Genomic DNA, 15,253 nt, shown 5'->3' on the forward strand with positions numbered 1-15,253 from the left:
TGAGACATTAAATTCAAACTGGCCTCAATATTCCCAGACATTTTTTCACACCATTATTAGGAAGCACTACAGTCTCAGGGGGAGAGTGTCCCACTATCTAGGCCCTCTTGTCTGTTACCCCAAACTCCTCTGGTCCTGAATTTTCAGCAGTCTAACTCCATAAATCAGATATCTTCAACCTCTTCTCTAGTCAATTTCTTTTGTATGCTTAAACCTTTCCCATTAAAAATACAAAACTCTCCTTCCTTTGAGACCAGGTTCTCTCCTCTAACCGATGCCTCACTCCTTCCCATCACAGCCACATATTTCATAAGTAACCTGTACTGTATGTTTGTTTATTCCATTCACTTTTCACCCCCTCCAATCTGGCTTCTACCCCATCACTATAGAGAAACTACTCTGGATGGTGTCATACTGCCAAATTCAAGGCACAATTTTCTGTCCTCATTTTGAGTCTTGGCAGCATTTAGCATTGTTCTCTTTTGAAATTCATCCCTCTTCTGGCTTTTCATTCCAGTATGTCTCCTCCTACTCTAGCTGCTCAATAATTTTCATGGGCTTCTTTCTAGGCTTGCTCTCTAGGTTTTCTGCTATTCTCATTCTATTTGAATGCCTAAAATCCCTCACATACATGTTCTAGATAGAATTATCCCTTCAAATACGTTCCTCTTCCTGTAGTGCCTTTCTCCAAGCACTCAAGGAGGGGAACTGGGGGTTATTCCAGTCTCTGCTCTCTCATTCACTCTCCATATCCAAATAGAGACTATGTCCTATAGTTTCTACCTCTTAAGTCTCTCCAACCTATTCCTTTCTCTTCAACAGCACTGTCACTGTGCTAGTTCAGACTTCATCACTCCTCACATCAATTACGCTGATGCTTCCTATGGGGAGTCCTTACTTCCACCACAGCACACTCCAAACCACCCTCTGAATTGTTGCCAGACTGATCTTTCCAAAATATCATGACTCTTGTCATTTCCCTGCTTTAGGTCCTGCAAAGTTCCCCACAGATTCAGTAAAAAAGCCCACACTTCTTGGCAGGACACAGAAGGCCCTTGATTTTCTGGATCTTCTCTCCAGCGTTATCTCCTGCCACTCCCCTACAGGCATCTTATGATCTAACAATACGGAACTGCTTGCAGTTCTCCAAGTACACATTTCATCCAAGGAATATACCACAAAAGAAATTCTAAGATGAGCAAAGAGAAAGCTGTGATATAAAATCGCGCCTTAAAAACACTATTTACTCTTCCCCTGCTTCCATTTACTCTCTTTCCTTCCTTCGGTTCCCATACCATATGGTTGGTGCCATTTTACTTGAAAGGGAAAGAGAATAAATTAGGACTAGATGATAAATAAGCTTTCAAAATCATGGCTTGAAAGTTAACTGTGAGATAAAAACCAATGAAAGATAAACTATGCAAAATCAGATATTACAAATTCTGCTATTTTTGAAAATAGTTAACGCCATTAAAAATTAAGACTGAATTAGGGTAAACCAAGTGACCTCAGAAGTCTATTATATTTTGTGGTTTTACCTAATGCAGAGAACGACTATGAAAACATTACTGAGATAAAGTAAAGGCTATGAAAACAATATTGAGAAAAAACATCTGAACATAATATTTTCAATTGCTGCTTTTTTTATATCAGAAATCGTCAATATCTTCTGAGCATTGATCATTTTGTAAATTGCTGATGAATGTGCAGGCATACAGTTTGCAAGCGGACACTCATTTCCACTATTGTCACTTATAATAAGGATACCACCTAGATGGGCCTTAAACATGTTCTCTAAAGCCCTTTTATATTGAAATTATTCTGATATGTCTTTTAGTTAACATCCAAAGTATTAACAATTATTCAGTTACTGTCATAAGTGAAGAACATCTTAAAACCTATTTAAATAAGTTTAGCAAAAATCATCTGAACTGAACTTGTAGGAAATAGCTGAATTTCTATGCATTCTAGTTTTTTCAAGGCCTAGAGAACTAAGTTTACTAGGGATCTAAATTTTAAAAATCCCATTAATGATTCATCTTAATTAGAGACTAGGTTAAGATGTTCTCGTATCATTTGCCATCAGAGATTTTTATTTTGACATTTCATGAAGTATTCCTTCTTTCTCTTTTAATCCCACACCATGAAAGAAATAAAAGACTAACCTGACCAGCGTAAATGGGATCTGTGATACTTAAATACCAGTGGATGAATTCCATTCTTTGCCTCTTAAAGTGGTTTTCTCATTAGTGTTCATGGAAAAGTACTGCTCACCAGTACTATTCATTTTATAGTTTGAAGGAAGTTTGTATTTCATTTTTTAAATTCTTAGGCATTTTGTTGGTAATAATAATCTATATGATGTGCTTATGTCAACAGAATTATCAAGAGCTTAGATTTTTATAGACTTATAAATAAAAAACATGAAAAGAAAATCTAATTAAGCTATGATATTTAGAGACGAGAGTTGGTCTTTGCTCTCATAAATATCTTTTCTTTCCTGAAAATGCATTTTAATATGTCAAAATAAAACACAGAGTTAAAGTGAACTAACAGTAGGAAAAAGGAAAGTAAACTTGCTGGAGGGAAAGACAAATGGATATAGGTGAGGACAGGCTACTGCTTTTCATATTGCTTTAAAAATACTGGTTGGGAGGTTCTAATATTTCCTTTTAGAAAGTGTGATAGAAGGATACAGGATAGAGACCACTAGGTAACAGCTATAATAATGAGTTTTAAACTTCTTTTATTTACTAATTTAGAGATTTGATCAATTCCTAATACTCAAATATCTGTAAGCAACATTCTCCATATTTGAAAGAGAAAAGAAAGTCACCATTAAGTGTTACTTACATTCCAAATCTCAATGTTCCAGAAACATATGTTTGCCAGTGTGCACAATAGAACATGAATGTCCCAGCAAAACAACAAAAAAACATCCAATCAGGGTTTGTCCCCAGCTGCACTGCAATACAAGTTCCAAGAACCACAAAAACTGCAAAAGAAAGATCCCAATGAAAATTGAACAATCCGAATAACAAACATGAACTGAACTGGAAATGATTTTAGATGAGGTGAAAAGAAGATATGCCATGAGTGTATAATCTTCTCTCAGTTATCTATGGTTAACAGGAAAGTCAGATATAATCTTTTACATAATTTTTTACCCCATAATTTCAATCTCTTCTTTCACTATACCACTTAGTGCAAATAAAGTTTTTGAAAGCAACTAAAATACTGTAGCATTTTTTGGAATATTCTCTCAACTTAGCGACAGTGTACTAGTGAGCAATAAAAAATTACAAGGCAGAGTCAAAAAGAAAGAAAAACAAAAGGCCTAGATAATTCAAAAAGGGACCTACCTGCTTCAGCCTGACAGCTGCCTTTTCTTATTTAGCAAACATCACTACGTGTGACATACACAGAAAAAGTCTTCCTATAAAAGTCTGGAACTCAAACTACAGTGCAAAAATGATCATCACTTATAAACAAAGGATACCTATCATTCTCCTGTCCTCTAATTAAATTATAATAGCCTTTCAAGATGCCCAACTAGCCTTTATTCATTGGAAGTTTTGAGTTTTTCTTGAGTCTTAAAAGCTATAGGAGCTTAGCTGTTCCTTCTCCTCCATTAAGAAAGCTGCTGTCAGGATACACTGACAAGATGATTTTAACATGTGCCTATATCTGCGAATCTGACTTCACAACGTAAAACTATCAACAGCTTTTGTTTGTTTCTTTTAAAATATTTTAAATGCTATGCCAAATGACAAGAAACCAACAAGAACTAAATAAAACTAAGTGTGTGTGTATGTGGGGGAATTCCTGTCAGGAAGACTAGTTAGAAACTGTCATTTAGTTTCTAAATCTTTTTTCCGTTTAAAAAAGTACTGAGGGGGTGGCCTGGTTGCACAGTGGTTAAGTTTGCATGCTTGGCTTCAGCTGCCCAGGGCTCGCAGGTTCAGATCCCGGGGAGCAGACCTACACACCGCTCACCAAGCCATGCTTTGGTGGCATCCCACATACAAAACAGAGGAGGATCGGCAGAGACGTTAGCTCAGCAGCAATCTTCCTCAAGCAAAAAGAGGAAGATTGGCAACAGATGCTAACTCAGGGCCAATCTTCCTCAGCAAACAAAACAAAACGAAACTGAAACCTCAAATATTATTTTAAGAACAGTACAAATAAAGACATATCACCTATTATCCAACTATAGTAACTCATCTATTGCTAGCACTTTAGTGTATTTCTTTCAAGCCTTTTTATCCAGGCCCATTATCACAGTTATACTCCAAGGTGACAGCTGAATTTTAAATGTCTAATAATATCCACTTCAATATAAAGACTATGAATTTCTTAGTTTTCTACGATTGAACTCTCATCTATAATTTATGAGTTTTTTAATGATAACAATTATGCCCTAAGATTTTAAAAACAACAGGTGCCAAAACAATAATCTTTAGGGTTAAAAACAGCTTAAGTAGAAATTATTTTAATTTCTAAATTTCCCAATATTGACAACAATGAACAAATAGTAACCAGATTTATAGTTTTCTGAAAATACTAAAACAATGCAAAATTATTCTGATAATTATTATGACACTATAAACTTATTTATTCCAACATTATCACATTCCTTTTATCATTATTAATCATTAACACTAAAAAATCAACAATACCTGTTGATAGTGAATCACAACCATGATCAAAAAGTTCTCCCAAAGGAGAACTACTATTGGTCCTTCTTGCCTGTTTTCCATCTATGGCATCCAAAGACTGGTAAATGAAAAGGCCACATGCACAAGCGATGTACGCCCACAGAGGTGCCTGTGGAGTAAAGTAAGAAAAGCAAGAGTACTAAGATGTATGAATTTCTATGTTTTACTTGTAGATATTTTATCTTCACTCTCCAGAGACATACTACTGGTTAGAAGCTATGGGGGAGAAGATCAAGTGCTGTGTACAATCAGAATTGTAAAAGAATTAAATTCCCTGTTTTGTAATGGTGCTCAATAACTACTTCACAGAGTATTACAGAAATTCCATCAGAGATTAGACTAAGTTAAGTTCTGTAAGATTCCCCCTAACTTTCAGATTCTAAGAGTCAATTAATGAATAATGCAATACAGTTTTCCCAAATTGTACCTTTCAAGATGTTTACAGGTATTACGTGAAAAAAAAAAATCCCATGTTAAACTCACATGGGAAAGACCGGATTAAACAACATTACACAGACTTCTCTACTGCAGGGCTTCTTCCAGCCCTTGACGATGCTAACACATATTGTGAACATTCAGGAAGAGGACACAATATGCTTGCATTTTCCAAATTTATTTGAGCATGTAACTTATTTTTAAACACACCTCTTTACTGTTCCATGGAACAACACTAGGGAAATCATGATCTAGTAAACGAGTCCTTTGTTTTTTTTTGAGGAAGATGAGCCCTGAGCTAACTACTGCCAGTCCTCCTCTTTTTTGCTGTGGAAGCCTGGCCCTGAGCTAACATCCGTGCCCATCTTCCTCTGCTTTATATGTGGGACGGCTACTACAGCATGGCTTTTGCCAAGCGGTGCCATGTCTGCATCCGGGATCTGAACCGGCGAAGCCCGGGCTGCCGAGAAGTGGAACGTGCAAACTTAACTGCTGCACCACCAGGCCGGCCCATACACAAGTCCTTAGAACATTATTTTTCAAGTATTTATGATCACATACTCAAAGAATAGTTTCTCTTTTCCCAGACAGAAATTGAACCACTGATATTGAATTTAAATGTTGTGCATTAAAAAAGGAGAGCTTCTATTTGGTTTGTTCTCCTTAAAAATGGACAAGAGTGCTTTGTACCATTTTTCACTATTTTCCCATGTCTAGGCCATGAAAAAATTTTTATAATCACAAGATATTTTCTCAGATATTATTTATTAAGTTAAACTGAATTAAGCGCTCAGAGCTGCAAATAATCTTCAGTATATTCTGCACTGCAAAGAGGTTTCTCTCTGATAGAGATCTATTTACTTCTCAGTTATTAAAGGTAAGGACATTTTCTTGGAGTCTCATATTTTACGACACTGCGGCTATTAAAAGGACCATAGTATATACCTCCCCTGAGCCAGAGTTACAAACTCTGAAAGCAATAACTGTGGTCATGTAGCCAGTTTACACGCAAGCACACTGGACTGAGTGATTAATTTTGTGTGACTAAGAACCCCATTTCTAGCCTTTGGGTCTAGGGTTAGTCCAATAATTCCAAATCACTTAAGAACAGAAGCTGAGGAAAACTATTATAGGGAACATGGTGCCTGGTACATCCTTAGTGTTCAATAAATGACTGTTCGTGGCTGAGCTACCTTTGAACCTGCTCTCATACCCTGATCCCCATCCTAGAACTAGCTTAGGACTACTGCAAGGTTTCCAAAGGAATCGACCCATTTCCCTGTTGTTTGCTGTTATCTCTAAGGATGTGTGAGATCTGGACCAAATTCCTCTGGAAGCAGCTGTCAGGTCCTCAAGTAAGCCACAGGTAAACAGCCCAAAGGACAGGTGATAAAGAATCCCAGGACATATTTAAACAATCATATTGATTTTTGTTTTTTAAGCTTCCTGATTGATGTAAAGCAAGACAGTTAAGACAATGAGGGAATACCAGAAATACAGCCATACAATCTGGACAGTATGGATTGTATTTGTATAGTACAGGAGGAATTAAACGTATTCAAGGGCAGGGGCCGGCCCAGTGGTGCAGCAGCTAAGTTCGCATGTTCTGCTTCGCTGGCCCAGGGTTCGCTGGTTTGGATCCCAGGTGTGGACATGGCGTCCCACATATAAAGTAGAGGAAGATAGGCATGGAGGTTAGCTCAGGGTCAGCCTTCCTCAGCAAAAAGAGGAGGACTGGCAGCAGTTAGCTCAGGGCTAATCTTCCTCAAAAAAAAAAAAAAAAAAAAAAAAAGTATTCAAGGGTGAGGGAGAAATGAGTGCCTGGAAGAAAACAAAAGAAAACCAAAACGTATTTTATAGGTTACTGTGACCCTCAACAGCTGTTTACTTTAAGAGCTATATGTGAAAACAAATGAACTCACAAAAGCAGAAAGGGATAGAGGGTTGGATGGTGATAATTTTATCTCAAAGGACAGATCATCTGAAAAGGCTGCTTTTTTAAAAAAAAACATTACTTCAAGCTTAAAACAAGACAAAGAATGTTGTTATTATGATTCCATATGGTTCAGTCACTTTTTACACCTTTAGATGAGGATCGTCTTCTACCTTCTTGGGTTACCTGTGAGGCAACATTCTGATTAAGACAGGCACAACAAATGTTTCTGATTCTCTTTCATCTACCTAACTACTTTAGTTCACTTGTTGACATGGAAATTTTAAAACCAAAGAAAGAAACGTTAATTTACCCATTCTGATAAAAGGCTCTAGTTTTAGTTTTGGCTCTAAGTAATGGGTATAGAGGGTAAAAGAGGGAACACAAGTAGAGAGATTTGTTCTTGAGAAGACCCAGGGAGAGGGTCTTTGTTAGCAATACCACGATTCCTTTCTTACTGGCAGCCACAGCAGGATACAGAACAGGAAATACATTATATCGACTTTTTCTTACATTGCTTTTGCTTTGTTAGAGTAAGAGAGATACACCTGAAGTCTATCAGCCACTACATTTACAGGAAGAGAAAAGGCATATTCAAAAATCTCACTGGAATGTTGAGAAACACACTTTTGATAAGACTGATTTACAGCCATGCCATCTCACTACCAGAGACTTTTCTCTCTGGTCATTTTAAACTTTGCTAAGACTTTATTCAGTCATTTTTAAAAAATGGAATAAAACTCTTTTATAAACAATCGAGATTTACTGACTTTAAAAGGAATATTTTACATATTAATCCCTGCTAACATTAATTTACCTATTAGGATCACAGTCCACCTTTTGCTTCTGGTTTCTCATAAGCATAGTGTATAAACTAGGTTGTAGTTATGAGCTTTATTAACAGTATGTGCGATAGGATATTTTTAAACAGTTGACAAATAGCTGTCAGATTATCTTATTTTTAGCTAAAAGAACCTAAAAATCCCAATTACAGTGTTTCTGGCATATAACAAATGTTCATATTTGTCATTAAGAAATTCCTCTTACCTGCTCTGTAGCTGTAGGGCAGTAGAAGACTAATAAAACAGTTGTACAGATGTTTATTGACAATCCAATGATGGTGATGAGATTTGGGGCAATCCAGGAAGGAACTCTTCCAACTAGCCATTCCCAATACCCTTGCATTAAGGGCTCAAGCAGGGACCGTCCAGCACTCTGATATCTGTGTTCTTCTAGTCGCTTTAGTTGGTGTCTTGACAAGGGTGGTGTAGGCAACTGAAACAATTTATTTAATACACACCCTGGAGAACTCATATGCCCGAAGCCCACAGGGGACTCCGGGTGAGAATCTCCACATCGTTTCCTCGCTGACCGATGCCCACTCATGGATCTTGGCCTTCTTTTATTTGTAGAAAATAACTTATCTTGTTTTATAGCTTTTATTGGCTGGTCTTTACCTGAAAAAAAGAAAAGATATATTTGTCAGCCACTATTTATATCACTATCAGTAAATTAAAAAAAAACAAAACCAAACTGGTAATAGAGTAATACGTATCAAACGGGGATCAGAAAACCAGGGACTGTCTTTCGTTCTAATTCTTACTGATGGTGTGAGCCAAAGGAAGTCACATAACCTCACCTTTAAGTGAAAAATATTAAAGGATTTAAATAGTAATATGCTTCTTGTTACCTTATTGTTTGTCTGACTTCAAAGCTCACCCTTTTTTTCCTATCTCACACTTTCAATAATGGAACAAATCTTAGAAATGACCTAATCATTTCACATATATGGAAACTGAGATCCAAAGGCATATTCAATGATAGCTAACAAATTAGTATTAATGTCAGAGGAATGACCTGAATAAAATGGGTCTTAAACTAGATTTTTATTTAATGCTAACAGCTAACACTGAGCACTTACTATGTACTAAACACTTTAAGCACGTTTTTATATATTAACTCATTTAATCCTTGAAACAACCCTAGAAGGTAAGGACTATTAATTATCCCCATTTTTACAGAAAATGAAACTAAGGCTCAGGGAGGCTAATTAAGTTGGTCAAGCTCATACAGCTGGTAAGTGAGATTCAAACAAACCCAGGGTTTCTATGTAAGCTAAATTAAAAGATAAAACTTATTAGTGGAAAGGGATATAGATGGTATTCCAAGCGGGAATAAAAAGCAATGAAAAAAAATTAACTTCAAGAGGACAGTATATACATATTAGCAGAGTGTTGTAATGAACTGAGGTAGTAAGAAAAAAGTATACGTGCATTAAGTGATGACTGTTCATAAAAGACAGAGTTTAATCTTTGAAGTACTTGCCCTTAGAGAAGATGAGAGATAACATAATTGTTACGTTATTAAGCAATGCTAGAAAATAATGACAAGTATATTTTCAAGATTAACAGGTAGATATATATATATTCATTAGAATGGACAAAGTAGTGAGAACACAAAAATCAGTATGGTGACCTCAAGGTTTGAAGTAGTGAGTGCCGAGAGTAGGGTGGTAAAAATGGAAATATGAAAGACAGCCAAGTCTGTGAGTAATTTCCATTTAGAAGGAAGAATCAAGAGAAAGTACGTAGGGATTAGAAATGAGGGGTGAAGGAGCAGAAGAAAGAAGGAATCAACAGTCAGAGACTAACGGCACTACTGTCAAAAGCGAGGGTTGGAAAGGAAAATCACTGTTATTTTGGCTTTTGCTGGGGAAGAGAGAGGACCTGGTGATGAGGGTAGGAAAGGCACACATGTGACTTTTAAGTAGAGATGTTTTAGACAAAATCAAACAGCTGGAGTTTGGGTAAGAGAGGAAAATTTCAAGTTAACTTAAAAGCTAAAGTCTACTTAAACACTAGAAAGTAGAAAAGTTCTTGAAAGGATTAAGTATCAAGAGAAAAGGAAAAGAATTAAGAACCTTGTGGGAAACTCATGGTTAGTGAGCAAGAGGAAGAGAAGCCATAAGAGGATTATTAAAAAAAAAAAAAAAAAAAAAAAGGAATAATCTTAATAGACCTAAAAAACAGTAGTGGCATTGAACCAAGACAGGTGTATTTGATCTTTGGATAGAAGCTATCCAGAATGCAATATGAAATTCCCGGAAATGCTGCACTATGGGAATACAGACGGTGACACAGGGTCTAGGACATCTCAGCAATGGACCTAGTATCAAAACATGCACAGGACTTCTTCCCTCCATTACCATAAATAACAAATTCCAAAATTTCAATGTCACTAATAATCTAAAGTGGCATCCAAAATCTCAATCATGTATCTCAATAACTAGTTCAGAACATAGTTAAGAACATAGTTATTGTAGTCATTAACTGCTTTAGATAAATTTTCAAAAATCTCAAAAGAACCACCAGTGCCACAATTTAACTAAGTGAAGTGCTCTGAAATAAAAATACTGAAATAATTTTTAAACCAAGGCAAATGAAAGCTTATTTCAAAGAATTTTTCCACATACCCAACTGTATCACAAAGCAACTTTAAAACTACTTTTTTTTTTGAGGAAGGTTAGCCCTGAGCTAACATCTGCTGCCAATCCTTCTCTTTTTGCTGAGGAAGACTGGCCCTGAGGTAACATCCATGCCCATCTTCCTCTGCTTTATATGTGGGATGCCTGCCACAGCATGGCTTGCCAAATGGTGCCATGTCTGCACCTGGGATCTGAACCAGCGAACCCGGGGCTGCCGAAGTGCAATGTGCACACTTAACCCCTGTGCCACTGGGCCAGCCCCTAAAACTGCTTCTAAGCAATATTTATATAATGTCAAACAACTGGTTACAAGATCATTTTAGATCAAATGACAGACCGATAACCACCAAAACACTTAGCTTTATGGTAGCCAAATTTTCTAGAGTTAAATTGAATCATGCATTTTCATATTTGGTGAGCTATAATCAATCAGCTCTTACGGAGTTCTACTTAAATGGGAATACAAATTTTAGTCAACTCAATTTATGCTTTATTATTGTAGTGTTCCACTCTTCTATTGTTAAAAAGAAAAGGTGACATATTGAGGGTGCTGGCCTGCTTTTGGCACTGAACACCTATAAGCAACTGATCCTAACGGTTTTAAGTTTGAGCATTTGGCAGGACTATACGATAAACTGATACTTTCCTTCTGTTTTACGCCTCTGACCTAGATTTTTATTTTTTACCTTCTATTTCTCTTTTAGAAAAATCTACATTTTGACAAACCTTTTAGATCTAGCCATTATATAATTCATCCTTGAAAAAAAGCCAATGAGTTTCTGAACACTTCAATTTGGCAACATTGTATCTGTGAAGCTATCAGCAACAAGATTGCAAATATAAATTCAGATACATGTAGCCCCTGACATATGGCTACTATGCTTTCAACACATACTGCCACAGGTCCCCTCTACTCTTCCTTCTTCCCATCATACCTGAGACCCAGAGGCTATTGCCATAAAAACTATTTCAGGAAAAAAAACAGGAGCTTCTGAATTTCAGCAAATGAAAAGCAAGCATACCTCAAGGGAGCAGGACAGGGTAGATGGCTACAATGGGAAGATTGGACTATACGGAGAGAAAGGGAAAAAGGATGTGGAACGGGAATATGGAAAGGAGGTATGAATATTATAAAAGTTATTTCAGCCACTTGAGATTTTTATCTGGAGTCAGGCCTATGCCCAAAAGGGTGAAGAGAAAATGTGCTTTCCTTGCCACACTATAAGGAAGTAAAAAAAATTAAGGTATGAAATTAAAATGAGTGCTGGATAGCCTAGAAACCTAGCCACCAGTAATAAGGTTTTATGTGAAAATGGATTCCAAGTTCCAAATGCATTCAGCCAAGATCTGAGTACAGTAAACAAGACAGACATGGTCCCAGCTCCCATGTCCAATGGGAAAATAACTAAAAATAGGTAAACAGGCAAATAACATTACACATTACGAAGGGGTACTTTGAGGAAAACAAAGTGCAGAGCCAGAAAATAGTTGGGGAGTGCACCTTTTTGATAAAGTGGTTGAAGTCTATGAAGAGGTAGCATTTACACCAAATTCTGAGGAAGAGGAAGAGCTAACCATTCCAAGAGCAGGAGGAAGAACAGTCCAAGAGAAGGGAACAGGCCCTGAGGCAAGGAAGAACTTATCTTGTTCAGGTGCCTTAGAGATCACTATGGCTAGAAAGTCGTAAACCAGATGGAAGACTGGGATAAAATAAAGTTTGAAAAGCCAGACAAGGCAGAGGTTTGTAGACCATGGCAAGGAGTTGGGATTTTATTCTGATATTGCAGAAAGCCATCAATGAGCTTATAAAGAAACATGTAATTTTGTAGCACAGCACATTTGTTAACTGAAGATATGTTTTCATAAGTCATAATAGTAAAAGTGAATATTTTAAACTGTAAAAACTTCCTGTCACCTAGAATTCAGTTAATGATGATACTGATCAGAGCCCTACAGTTATTGTAACATTTCCACTGCTAAACAGCAAATTCCCCTCCTCTGTTATAACCTGGTTCCACCTCATAACACTGCTCCCCTCATAACACTTACCACATTTTGGACTTTGTTTGTTGTTTTTTTGTCTTCCCCATACACTGGTCTGTAAGCTCCATGAGTGCGGGGGCTATGACTGTCTTAACATTTTTTCCCAGAATCTCATACCACACCTAACACACTAAGTAGGTAATCAGCACTTATTTGTGGAACAAGGAACACGTATGATTCATTTAGTATTTAATGAGCACCTAGTTGTTCTACACTCTGAAGAAACAGAAAGATTGAAATACAATAGTCAACCCTTATCTGTGGTTTTGCTTCCCATGGTTTCAGCACCCACAGTCAACCATGGTCTGAAAATATTACATGGAAAATTCCAGAAATAAACAATTCACAAGTTTTAAATTGCATGTCCTTCTGAGTAGTGTGATGAAATCTCACTCCATCACGCCCAGGATGTAAATCATCCTCTTGTTGGATCCCCACCCATCATCGACATGTCTGCTCCTGACATCCACCCATCAACATTGTCATGGCTAGATGATCCTCCTTCTGAAGGACTGTCAGGTCAATAGCAACCTAATACTAAGTCACATGTCTATGTCATTCACCTCACTTCATCTTATCATGTAGGCATGGTATCACCTCACATCATCACAAAACGAATGAGTACTACAATAAGATATTTCAAGAGAGAGATCACATTCACATAACTTTTATTACAGTATGTTGTTATAACTCTTCAATTTTATTATTAATGTTGTTGTTAATCTCTGACTGTGCCTAATTTACAAATTAAGCTTTATCGGAGGTATGTATGTACAGGAAAGAACACAGTAATAGATAGGGTGAAGTACTATCTGTGGTTTCAGGCATCCACTGGTGGCCTTGGAATATATCCCCCATGGATAAGGGGGAACTACCATATGCCATCTATGCCCTCAAGAAGCTCAAAAGAGTGGTGGGAGGCAGTCTTGTAAACAACTAAGTTATAACATGCTGTGAACAAACTGTTGTGGGAGTCCAGAGGAGAGGATACATATGGTCTAATAAAGAATTTTCTTTGTGCAGGCATGAATATTTATGTGAAAAGTCCAACAGAGGTACAAAAATATAATCAGACCTATTTAATGAATATTTTTACTAAAATTAGGCACAGTTTATGGACCTCAAATCTATGATGTAGAACATCTGTGCTTACTGCAGCCGAGGATAAGGGCATGCTGCCTATGTTATTCCTGTGTTCAGCACTGGAGAACATCTGACAAGTATTACACTAAAAAAGAAATCTCCAACTGCTCAGCAGAGCATAAGGTAAGCTCACACAACCTCTAACCGATAGGGAGAGATTCCAGAAGTCCCATCACCCCATATCTAAGAGTGCCAAGTTTTGAGCTGCACTGATTCAGCAGTATGTTTATCGTCTTTTCACAGGAATTGGTGACTACACAGCTCTTTCCAACCTTTATGGCACTACTACAGGAAAATACTAAAGGACAACACTATTTGGGAGGCAGAGCAAATTATAAAAAGCAAGTGAAAAAAAGGAAAGAAAACTAATAGGATCACAGGATTACATTCAGCATTATTTAACAAGTGATACACAGAACAAGTTAGCAAAAAACAAAAGCCTTTTCAGCAGACTTGGAAGCAGAAACGGTACTGTGTAATACAATTTAGATCTACTGTTTTGCTGAAGTAAAATCCTGAATTCCTTAAAAAAAGGAAACAGCTTCCTCCAGGAAAAAAAAAAGCAAAAGCCTGGCATTTTATAGATTATTTTCCTATTCCCTTAAAAAAGACAGCACAGCATGACCCTCAAAAATAAAAGAAAAATCACCAGTACTTTCAGCCAACTTAAACAACAAGTCTACTGCTGCTTAGAAAACAAATCAACTACGCAATAAAATGTACTTGGGATTATAAAAAAAGTTTAGTTATATATCAAACATTTTTTAGTGTTTATAATGTAATTTTTAAGAGAGACTCGGTGTGGGAGAAGAAGGAGAATGAATTTATGAAACCACAGTTGTAAATTAACTGGACAACAAATAAAGATGCCTGTGGTGGAACAGGTTAATACAAGAGGCGGATTTATCTAACATTTCTTCAATGCAAGGGTTGTAAACACAAATTGTACAAGGGGCTTTGACTAGTTTTTCTCAGCAAAATGCTTTTAGAACTTCAACCTCTGGAATGTTATGTGAATACCAATGGTTCTAAAGTAGTAATTTCTAAACGCCCTTACCAGTCTAACTTGTGATGTTAGTCAATTCCATGCACACATTGAACACATTACTACTAGTTCGAGAACAGAAACTGAATCTTTATTCTTTGTCCACATACAAGATAAGAAGCTAATCTGTTGAAAGACAACCATGAATTTGCCTACTATGGTAATATGGATTCACTAATGAACTAAGAGACTCAAAGCAAAATTACATATAGAATACCAATGATGCAAAACACCAAAAATAACACAAAAATGCCAAGCGCCGAACTAGAGAAAACAAGTTAAACGCAGCTGAATGTAAAGATCTCATTCATCCAGCGTCCCTGGGAACACGGACAAACACTAGCAACCCTCCTGTCCTTTCTCTTTCAAAATACTGCGGAAATGAACCCTAGCGGGCAATCTCAGAGCTTGTCAATATACGCTGAAATTTCTAGAAAAGTTGCTGACCAAAA

General features: G+C 36.9%; 1 protein-coding gene across 4 annotated transcripts in view; it reads right to left on the reverse strand.

The window, feature by feature from the left end:
- CEPT1 (choline/ethanolamine phosphotransferase 1) overlaps positions 1–15,253 on the reverse strand; it is a 33,557-nt gene that overhangs the window by 16,783 nt on the left and 1,521 nt on the right. For all 4 annotated transcript variants that reach the window (XM_008515209.2, XM_070608027.1, XM_008515207.2 and 1 more), the window contains exons 2-4: positions 8,134–8,543; positions 4,680–4,827; positions 2,854–2,995 (exon numbers count right to left, since the gene is read on the reverse strand). In XM_008515209.2, coding sequence (XP_008513431.1) covers positions 2,854–2,995; positions 4,680–4,827; positions 8,134–8,472 — 629 coding nt within the window. In that variant the 5' untranslated portion in view covers positions 8,473–8,543. The remainder of the gene's footprint in view (positions 1–2,853; positions 2,996–4,679; positions 4,828–8,133; positions 8,544–15,253) is intronic.

This window comes from Equus przewalskii, unplaced genomic scaffold (assembly GCF_037783145.1).
Source record: "Equus przewalskii isolate Varuska unplaced genomic scaffold, EquPr2 ChrUn-13, whole genome shotgun sequence".
Lineage (NCBI taxonomy): Eukaryota > Metazoa > Chordata > Mammalia > Perissodactyla > Equidae > Equus > Equus przewalskii.